General features: G+C 41.4%; 1 protein-coding gene across 2 annotated transcripts in view; it reads left to right on the top strand.

The window, feature by feature from the left end:
• The window catches only part of BAZ1B (bromodomain adjacent to zinc finger domain 1B), a 90,294-nt gene continuing 79,559 nt past the window's right edge, over positions 1-10,735 (top strand). The window contains exons 1-2 of one of the 2 annotated variants that reach the window (XM_073315626.1): positions 1-258; positions 8,959-9,075. In XM_073315626.1, the coding sequence (XP_073171727.1) occupies positions 146-258; positions 8,959-9,075 (230 nt within the window). In that variant the 5' untranslated portion in view covers positions 1-145. The remainder of the gene's footprint in view (positions 259-8,958; positions 9,076-10,735) is intronic. The other variant, XM_073315627.1, reaches the window with a different exon arrangement.

The following is a 10,735-nucleotide window of genomic DNA, read 5'->3' as shown; positions in this document are numbered from 1 at the left end:
GCTAGGGTGCGCGCGCAGCACTTCTGCCGGCCTCTCGCTCGGGAGGGGGGAGGGGAATCTCCCGCCATTTTTCAATCCTTCCGCCCGGGTCGCACCGCTGCCGGGGTCGCTGCGGGGAGCCGCCGGGGCATCTCCCCTTCCCGTCATGGCGCCACTGCTGGGCCGCAAGCCCTTCCCGCTGGTCAAGCCGCTGCCGCCAGGGGAGGCAGGCGAGAGGTTCATCGTCCCTCACACGCAGGAGGCCTTCCGCACCCGCGAGTATCCGCCCAGCCTGTGAGGCCTGAGGGAGGGGGCCGGTGCGGGGCGGGAGAGGCGGTTCCGAGTGGGCAGGGGCCGTGCCGGCTCCGTACGGCTGCTGGCCCCGGTGCCGGCAGGGGGGTGACTGAGCGGCCGCTGCCCGGGCTAGTGTAGGGCTGCTGGCGCTGTCCCGCGGCTGCGAGGGGCTCCCGGCTGGGCTGGGGCGAGGGGCTCCCGGCTGGGCTGGGGCGGGCGGCAAAGCGGCGCAGGCGGGTCGAAAGTGCCCCGAGCGCCGGCCGCTGCCCCCCGTGGCTCGGCGCCCCTCCGGGGGCAGGGGGGCGGCGCCCGCTCCCGCTGACCGGTGCCCGCGGGAGTTCCCGATGGGGGAGTGTCGGAGCCCCCTGGGCCCGCCGTGCTGTTGACAGCGCCCCGAGCCCCGGCGCTGTCAGTCCCCTCGGAGCCCCGGCGTCTCGCACGGCGGCTGGTCGCGAAACAGCGGCAGGTGGTCGGGGGCTCGGGAGGTGGGGTCCTGCCTGGACCTGCCGGCCGGAATTGGCTGCGTCTCCGGCGATTGCTGTCCAGCTTCTGCCCTGGGCGGTGCTTCGCCCGCCAGTCCAGCCTCGCACCGAAAGTCAGCTAGTCAGTTTCCGTTTTGTTTATGGTCCGTTTCTGTTACCCGATGCTGTGTGATGTGTGTGTGGCAGATGCTTTGCAGGAGGGTTTAGCGCCTAGCTTACGCTTCTGTTGAGAAATCCCAAACGTTTCTGTTAGTTGGTCACGACTTCAGAGTTCCACCAAAGTTGCTTTATAATTCTCTGTTTACTGGATTATTGAATGGTTTGTGGTACCGGGCAAGAAATAGGGCTTCAAGCTCCAAAAACTGATCAAGTAACTGAATTCTTAAGTTTATAGCGTTAGCCTGCTAGTAAATGCAGATGGTCTGAGGAAAAGTTGCCTGCGTCTCAGGATATTCTTGTAAAATTCAGTGTGTGTGTTATGATTTTTACTTTTGTAAAATAAAGGGAATGGGGGGAGGGGAGAAAGAACCCAAGTGTAAGGGTTAATTTGACAAAGGATAATATTTTAAGAATCTCTGACATACGTGCTTAGTGCTTAAACACTTGAAATGGTAAATATGTTAGGAAAACTAGTCTTGCTGAAGCTTAGGCCCTAGAACATTGCATATTTTGTTTGTTTTGTAGCCTGCATTGTAGGAGCTTGTGACTATAACTCTTTGAGGACAGATAACTATTAGATTTAACCCATTTTAATTCTTCTTTATTATTATTGGCCTTCCTTTGCATATAAGTGCAGGTCTACACTTAAAACACTGCAGCAGCACTTAAGTGAAGATACATTGAGGGGAGAGCTCCCATCAGCATAGTTAATCCATCTCTGTGAGAAGCAGTAATTATGTCATTGGAAGATGATCTCCCACTGACCTAGTATTGTGTACACCGAGAGTCAGATTGATATAACTACGTTGCTCAGGGGTGTAGATTTTCACAGCCCTGCGTGATGTAGACCTGGCCTAAGTGTTTGTAGGATCAGAGCCAGAGTAGACAGTTAGTGATTCCTGCTTGACAAATTTATACTCCAACTTAAGATGTGGCAAAATAGTTTGCGTAACAAGAGAATGAGGCGGACAACAAGAACACACAAGCTGGGACTGTGTGCAGGTATAAATGTTTGAATGTCTTAGTATGAATATTAATGAGATAAATATCAGAAGGCTCAACTGGCCATCTATGTAGTAGTTGTCAGTAGGCCTCAGTTTACTGTAGTCATTGGAGCAGAATTGGGAAGGGATTTAAAGGATTGATTTATTTAGCAAGTGTATTTCTTGCATAAGTGGTGGTGTGGAAAACATAAGTCTTATGGGAAAAATTTAAGAAATAGACAACAGAAGTTGCTTGCCTGCAGTGGATTCTTTTCTCTGTATATATATTCTTATTCTCCATATGAAAGGTAGGTTATAAATTCATGGTATTATAGCATAATAATCAGTGTTCATCACTTCTTGGAGGGATGAAGAGGGAGAAGTGGGTGTTAGGCAAATCAAACAACAATCATAGGAGATGCACCAGTAATTCTGTGCAGAGGACTTAATGTCTACATAGATAGGTGTGTGTGTGGTGGGGTGTTTTGTTTTTTTTTTTTTTAAATGGGCTGTAACTCTGCAGACTACTGCCCCTGGAGGCTGATCTCGCCTCTGTACAACAAGTGGGATGGAAATCACAAGGAGAACTTAGATTGTGGAGGAAAAGTATAAATGTCTATAATGTGTGAGAGATCTTGGCAGCGTGTGAGACAAAGCGTCTCCACAACTTGTAAAGGCTCTTACGTTAGAAAATGTTCTGTTATTTCACTATGAAGTGCAGCCAGGTAATGCCCATAGGAAGGATTATGTAGCCTTGGAGAAGGAAGTGTACGTCTGAGATTCAGACAGGTATTACTAATGCATTCAATACAATGAAATGGTGCTGGGGTGCCTTAACTCAATGTGAATGTTCATTTTAAATCATTTAAATCTGAATAAACCTACAGTTCATGTGACTGACATCTTAGGTGTGGTGGGATATGACATTGAAAGGAGCTTAGAAGAGCAACAAGAATGGGGCTTGGAGGCTTCAATGAAGATTACAGTTTCAATATATAGCAGGGTGGATTGACTTTAATCATTGGTTTTAATCATGTTTTAAATCAGTAAGCAGTAAACCTTGAGTTAAACCATTTGATTTTAATTGTTATACATTTGTACTTATTTATTTTCCTAAAGAAAAGTTGCTTTTTGTTAGTTGGTAACTATTAAAACATGTTAATTTGCAACTAAATATAGCATTTACACTAAATTTGGGCCTTCCTTTTTGCAAGGAGGATATACTAAATTGATACACATTTATTTAAGCAGTTCTATAACATAAGGTACATTTATTCAGATTCTTTATTCACCATTTTCTAAAAAAAATGTAAAAATGTATTTTACTAGATTAATTTTTTACTTGTGGTTTATATCAAACTCTTATTTGGTTGGGAATTCCAAAGCAATTAAAAATGCTGAAAAACAAAAAAACCATCCCCAACATTTAAAAGCCTTTTTACATTTTTTTAAATAAAACTACCTTAAATGTGCTGTAATACATAAGAAAAAAATTTCTGAAACCATGTTTTGCATTTGAAACTAACTGATTTATTAAGCAAAGAAAGTATTATCTGCAGTTAGTGAATTAAACTTACTGTTTTTTGTCAGCATGCCCTTCAGATTTTAGAACTAGTAGATCTCACTCTCTTACGCCTAGTTTTCATTCATGGTTTGGAAGTGTATATTTTCAGTTTACTATTGGTTTTTAAGAACTAATCATTTAATTGAACTAGCAGTGACAAATATATTCTCTGCTCCTGCAGAACCAGCTACTGCTGTCAAAAGCTGGTTTAGCACTTCAACAAACTTTGGTTACAGTGCTTCTTAGCCAGTGGCCTTCACCAGTTCAGGGGTTTGCTTCCAACAACTTAATGAAAGTCAAACGTACACTTCTTATTGTTTGTTTAAATTATTTTAATAGATTAGAACACATTTACATCCCAACACTAGTTGTCATAATTTCAAATTTAATTTTAAATAGGTTAAATTTTAAAAATAAACCTGTATTAAATTTAAATTAAAAAATCTGATTTAAATAAAATCATTTTAAATCATATTTTTATCTACCTTGATATGTATGTGTTGATTAACTAGTAAGGTGGTGTGAGGTATATGTCTGCAAATGGATGAAGGGTGTAATTGCCAAGGAAAAAGAGGAATTGTTTAGTGTCAAGAGAGGTGAGGGGAGTGGCAGGGTGAAGAGTCTACTAAAGCTGCTTTCAAGGCAATCAGACTCTAAGACATTTAGGCCTTATCTTCCCTAGGAAAAAAGGTGTGTAAGGGCATGTCTTCACTAGCAACCTTAAAGCGTTGCCGTGGCAGCACTTTAATGTGGCTGTGTAGTCGCGGCACCTCCACGAGGGGAAGTAGCTTCCAGGTCTGGGAGCAAGGGCTATATTGCTGCTTTACAGCGCTGACACTTAGTGCTCGGGGGGTGTTTTTTCACACCCCTGAGCGAGAAAGTTGCAGCACTGTAAAGTGGCAGTGTAGACAAGGCCTTAGTTAAGAACAAAGGTGTCAGTTAAGAACACACTGTTTTCCCTAGCTAAGACAGCCTTCAACACTTTCCTCTGTTGTGTAGGTTCTTATACTGAATCCATCAACATGATGGAAAGTGGAATCTGGTGGCACCTTAATTTGGGCATAAGCTTTTGTGGGTAAAAACCCACTTCTTCATGTAAGAAGTGTTGGTTTTTTTACCCACAAAAGCTTATGCTCAAATAAATCTGTTAGTCTTTAAGGTGCCGCCGGACTCCTTGTTGTTTTTGTGGATACAGATAATGACAAAACAGATAATGTTTTGTGGATAACATTGCTACCTCTCTGATGATGGAAAGTGAAATTCTTTGGATTTTGTCTACGGGTTAACTGTAGGTCATACTTACTAAAATATGGAAATTAAGGCTCTCTGCGGGAAAGTATGAAGGGTGGCAGACAGTGGTGAGCTCAACTTCCATCTGGGCAGGGACACAGGAAGTGTCTAGAGAACAGAGTGGGTGGAGGGATGGGCTGGTCAGTGGAGCTTGAATACTTATTTGGGCTTAGTGCTTATTTGCAGCTGTGCATGGCTGCCCTCCGCCAAATCCCCTTAAAGCCTTTTTAAAGGAAAAACACCCTGCAGAGTCTACTGCATGCTAGATGAAACCTTAAGCTTCTGGTCTGTGACTTGGAATGAGCCTTGTTAATTGTGTGGCTCTGGAGAGAGAGGTGGGATGAATCACTTGGCAAAGCCAGAAATACTCTTCTGCACAGGTTGGCTAATGAGTCTACCCAGAATCAGGTAACATTTACTTTACATCTGACTTGGCTTTATGCAGGATACACATGGGAATGGGAGCAGTCTGCGATATGTGTTTTCCTAATTCAGGAATCTGATATCCTGTCAAAAAGACCAACTTTGCCTTCTGTGTGGCCCAAGTGTCTCTTTTCCAGTGTGTAGTGTTGCTAGCTTGTGACTTCTTTAGAGATGTATTTCATTTACACTGATTGTGGTTTGGAAGACTGCAACTGGTATGCACTGTGCAAAATGCACAGTTTGAGACTCCACTTAATTGAGCTGAGAGTGAGGGAGGGAATGCTGAAATCAAAAGTGGCCTGCCCGTAAGCAGTATAATTTGTTTGAAAGCAGTGTTGCTTTTCCCAAAAATAAAGCTTGCTGCTCTCACTTATTTGTCTCCTTTTGTTTAGTAAGTGTTCTAAGGCAATGTGCTGGGTCTGAAAGAGTTCAAGATCTCCTACTTTGGAGTAGCACAGAAAATGATAGAGGGAGAAGTTTCACAAAAGGGAAATGCTTTGCAGATGGGCAAAGCACAAACTTTCAGATCTTTCCATGTGGGTGTCCAGAAAGTTAAAATATGGTTGGAAAATAGTATTATTGGCAGCACCAAAACAGTATCGCATCATACTGAAGTGACTCTTAGTCATAGGAACTTTGTTACCCTTGTGGCAATTATTTTTAAAGCCAAGACATAAAGTAAAAGCATGTTTAATATTAAACACTGTAGTTACTACAAATGTGACAGTGTCATCATCTGACTAAGAATCAGTTTGTTGTAAGTACATTAACCATGTTTATGGTAAGTGATTGCTTTCTCGGTGGTTAATGCAAATGGAAATAATTCATAGATGAATTCTCAAACTGTTGCCTGGTTGATACTACTTGTAGGGATATCAATGGCTTCCCAACAATGAATAAACTGCGTAGTTGCTTTAATCAGTCTTGTAGGCGTTAAATTGGGTTTTGGGTTTTTTTTTAGATTAAGCATTCTTTAAAAAGTTTTTGTTATAGCACAATTTAATCTTCCACTTTTTAACACCTGAATGCTCTTTAGTGTTTTACCTAAATGTGAGATATTGTCTATTGCCAAAGTGCTACTCATCTGTTAAATTGAAATTGCATGTTATCCATTGCTATTTTTGCAAGTCGATCAGTAGCTGATGTCTGGAATTTTTTTTTATTAATACATCCTCAAGGCCTATGGAAATTGCAACTACCAACTCAGTGCTGTTGGTGGAGAAACTAGTTGGTTATAACACAGTGACACAGTCCTGAATCTGACCTGTCAGGTGGCTTGGAATTAGAGAGATTGGATCTCTTTCCAATTTAAATGGAAAGAACTAAATAGAAATTGTACACCGGAATGGTTTACCATATCGTAATCTCTGTGCTAGCATCATCCTGTTTTTCTGGGTTCAGCCCCTGAATCACAAAATGCTATCTAGACTATATGCTTCCTGGCACTGTTTTGTAAGAACTGGGAGACGCAAAAAGCAGGGTAGCCTTTGTGAACGCTGGAATACTAGTTAAAGAATGTGGCCAGAGGTCAGTGTTGATGGGCGCTAACCAGCTGTAGTTGGAGTTGAGTTGCATTTGGGCAACAGAGCTGGACTGGAATGGGGAGGCACCCTCTGGACTGTAGACTAGTGAGTTTTTATACCTGCTGGCTTTAAAATTATACTCTAAAAGCATAGAATTTTTATACACTGGGATTATGCTGCTTTGTCCATGAACACAAAGACAAAATGTGTACAGAAAACCTGGAGGTGTGGGAAATACTGTTAGAAATTTGTTAGTCCCAGCTAAGACAAGGCATTTACTTGCTCTCTTTCAGACTGCCCACAGAAAGAGCTGTCTTTAGGGACAGAGAGAACAAAGGCCCAGCATGTTGTGTGGCAGCAAAGCAGACCCTTAACTATCTTCTCCAGCCACAGATGCAGCACGCAGTCTACCAATTTGGAAATATTTAATCACTTTTAGACATCAAAGATGTATGTTCTGTTAACATTTGTTAAACATTATGTTAAATATTTAACAAATAAGCGCACCCTCTCCCACTCTTTCCTCTGGCAATTATGTGTGCTAGTGTAACTGAACACTCGGTGTTCAAATATTGTCTGTATTTGGTGGGGGTGTGGGGAATGACTCCCAAAAGATGGTTGGGACAACTGCTGCTTGCATGTTTGGGATTCTGTCTACATGGAGAGCTGAGATTGTCCGTGCTTCTCAAGAGAAATGGATTTAGGCACTTTTTGTTCTTGCTAGAAAGTTCTAGGTAGGGATTTAGTTCAGTGGCTGCAGTTTCTCAGTTTATTGCTGAAATGGTTGGTAGTGGCTGTATATACAAGTAGCAATCTTAGTTTCACAATTAGCTCTCTCTGCCTAGCATCTCTAGAGAGCTGGTTGAAATAACATCTTAGCCAACCTGTGTACTTGATGCAGTATCAAGAAAAAACTTCTATCAGGGTTCACTGCAAAAAATAATTTGTAAAGGATATTTCCTATAAGTGAAGGCAAAGATCAATTTCTGGAGTTTGAAAAAAGAAAGAGTACTTGTGGCACCTTAGAGACTAACCAATTTATTTGAGCATAAGCTTTCTTGAGCTATAGCTCACTTCATCGGATTTGAAAGTTAGTGATTCCATCTAGCATACTAAACAGGTATTTAAAATGGAAACAGGGCACAGTGAATGCTTCTGTACACTTAATATTGGTGCAAAGATTGGGAATTCCAGAAGCTTTTTTTTAAACACCATTTTATCATCAAAGCACACTTCTGGGGGAGGGGAATTTTTAACGCTTTGGCTAGTGGCAACCTTCTCTAAAGATGAGCTATTCCCAGTTTAGTCTCTTGCATGACATTGGTTGCTGTGGATACAAATACAATAGCTACTTGCCACATGCATCATATCATTTGTGGCTCAGTTTTCTCCATCTGGAGTAGTGAAGGGGGACCCACAAACACTGGGATTAATAGTTGTATGTCTTTCCTTCTTAACCAGACTCTGTGGAAAAGTGTAATGCTAGTATCAGTAGCCCAAAGCTTAGTTTAACGGGGAGACACTAACTGTAGGCACCATAATATCTAGAAGTAATTTCCAAAACTAAATAGCACTGCCTTCCACAGGAGCATAAGAGTGAGACATCCTTCACAGGAAGGGTTGTAAACTACTCAGTTAGACAAACTGGATTTATTCCTCTGTCACTGCAGTGATACATAGTTATTGTAAGTGTGCTTTACCTTCTATGCTTGGTGTTCTATTGCAACTCTGTTTCCAAGGTAAAGACACTTTTCCTTGCCTCTCCTCTACTTTTTGCCCCCTTAATTCCCAGTGTTTAATGACCAAAAAAACGGCAGCTTGAGGCTGGTGTTGATATATGAAAAAGCTAATATTAACGTTCAGCTGAATGAAAAGGAACCAATTCTGCTAACTTAACAAGTTGCTTGTTTTGGGAATTCAAGGAGACTTGCCGTGCAGTAATTTAAAATCTCTAATAAACTGTCTTTAATTCTGGAATTTACGAGTACAGGATGGAGTTAGAACCTCGTCAATATTAATTTTCTTTTAATCATATTGTTGCGCATTAGTACAGGTGCTTTTTATACTATTTTTCAAACACAAGCTCTCCAATTTAACTTTAAAATTTAGAATAGTGTGTACATACAGAAGCTAAGATTTGGCTCTGCAGAACTGCAGCATAATATTGACTCCTAGCCTAGTCAAATGGAAAGGGCTACATAGTACTTTGGTTTTGCTGTCTGCTCCCTGAATCCTGTTTTCCTGAGCTGATGCTCCTACAGAGAATATGAAGCACGGCTAGAGAGATACAACGAACGAATATGGACGTGCAAAAGCACAGGAAGCAGCCAGCTGACGCACAAAGAAGCTTGGGAGGAGGAGCAGGAAGTTGCCGAGCTGTAAGTAACAGAGCAGAAGTTGGTATGCATCCATCTTTAGAATTTGGGGGCAGGAGAGCTGCCTTTAGAATGATAGGTGGCTGCTAGTTACACAGCAAGGAGTTTTTTTTAAGGTTATGACTAGTTCCTTAGGACTTTGTAAGATGAAAGAAATTTGGCTCCAAATTTGACATACTCACTAATGCAGCTTAATCTGTAATGATACTTGTACAGGACTCTACATCTTGATGTTCTTTTCACAAAATAACGTGGAGTACAACATTTGGTGTATATCTCAAAACTACCTACACAATGAGGGAATTTTTTGTAATTTCTTCTGTTCCACTCATTGTTGAAGGAGGGGAAAAAACAAAAGCACCTAGGTATTGTGACTTTTATTGATTTCCACATAATGATGGTGTGCATACCAGCTAACTTTGCAGCAATTATTTTTCCCCCCAGGTCTGTGCAGGTATCAACCAGTGAACTGGTGCCATTCAATTCAGTGGTATTTTGGAATAAGGTATAGGTGATCTGCTCCACTTGAAACAAACTGCAAAAAAGCAAAATTGCAAGGGTAGTTCTGCCAAGCTCTCTCTCTGTTTCCCTACCAGTTGGCCTACTCCCTTTTGTCAGTCTCACAGAGTGGCCAGACCTTTGGTTTATATCCAACATAAAACTTGCCATGATGAAGGAACCTTTCAAAAGGCAAGTCCTTGATTGAACTGTTTAGGTACCTTATTCCTTAGTTGCTGTACCCAATGAAAGTCAGGGAGCTGAACACCTAACAAAGGGCATATCTTTCTCAATTTTACATACTGGCAACTTTGGCTTTGTCTGTTTCATTCTATAAAGATGACCTGATCCCACCTATTTAGTGTGTGTGTTTGTAGATTAAATCTGTTTTAGATATTGCTTCTACTGTGTTTACTGGAGAGAGAATTCATCATTTTGATTGGAATAAGAGGTGGTAGTCCGTGACCTAGAGAGGAATTGCTGGCAACATTTTTCTTGTGCGATTAAATTACACCCTTTAAAAATCTACTCCCCAACTGTCCAAGGTGCCAGGAGCCTTAGACAGAGATATTGTTGTCTTTGATCTCTCCCCAGCTAATATTCTTCAGTATGAGGGAAATGTATGTTGCCGGTTCTGTAATTGCATAAACTTAAAGTAGCTGAGTCAGTGGATCACTTGCCTAGTTTTGCTGTCTTAATCTGATGCGGTGATACAGGATTAGCTAACTGCTCCTGTTTTTCTGAAAGTTTTCAGTTACATAAATGAGAGAATGTCTCAATTCAGGTTAGATAGAGATTTTATATTCTTAAACCAAATAGACATTCAGTAAAATGTCTCTTAGAGACCAGTCTCCATGTTGAATGAGAATTACAATAAAAATTTCATGAAGCTGTATATTTAACATTTAAAACATTGATCTGAATGTACAAGTTTAGTCAGCCTTTGTCATGAGGAATCCACTGGTGAGTAATCTTAGAATAACTACAAATGAGAACTCAGTCAGCAAGAGCTACCTTAAATCTAAGAAACAGAAAAACTCCACTTCACCCTATCAAAAGTTTTCTTATCACTAAACAAACTTGAATTTGGTGCTGTCATTCATTTTTTTTTAAAAGGGAATATATGGCGAGAATTCAAACTGACAAATTGCTCTCATTTAGAAAT

Source organism: Lepidochelys kempii, chromosome 17 (genome assembly GCF_965140265.1).
Source record: "Lepidochelys kempii isolate rLepKem1 chromosome 17, rLepKem1.hap2, whole genome shotgun sequence".
In the NCBI taxonomy this organism is placed as follows: Eukaryota; Metazoa; Chordata; order Testudines; family Cheloniidae; genus Lepidochelys; species Lepidochelys kempii.
This window is presented reverse-complemented; position numbering and strand designations above follow the sequence as displayed.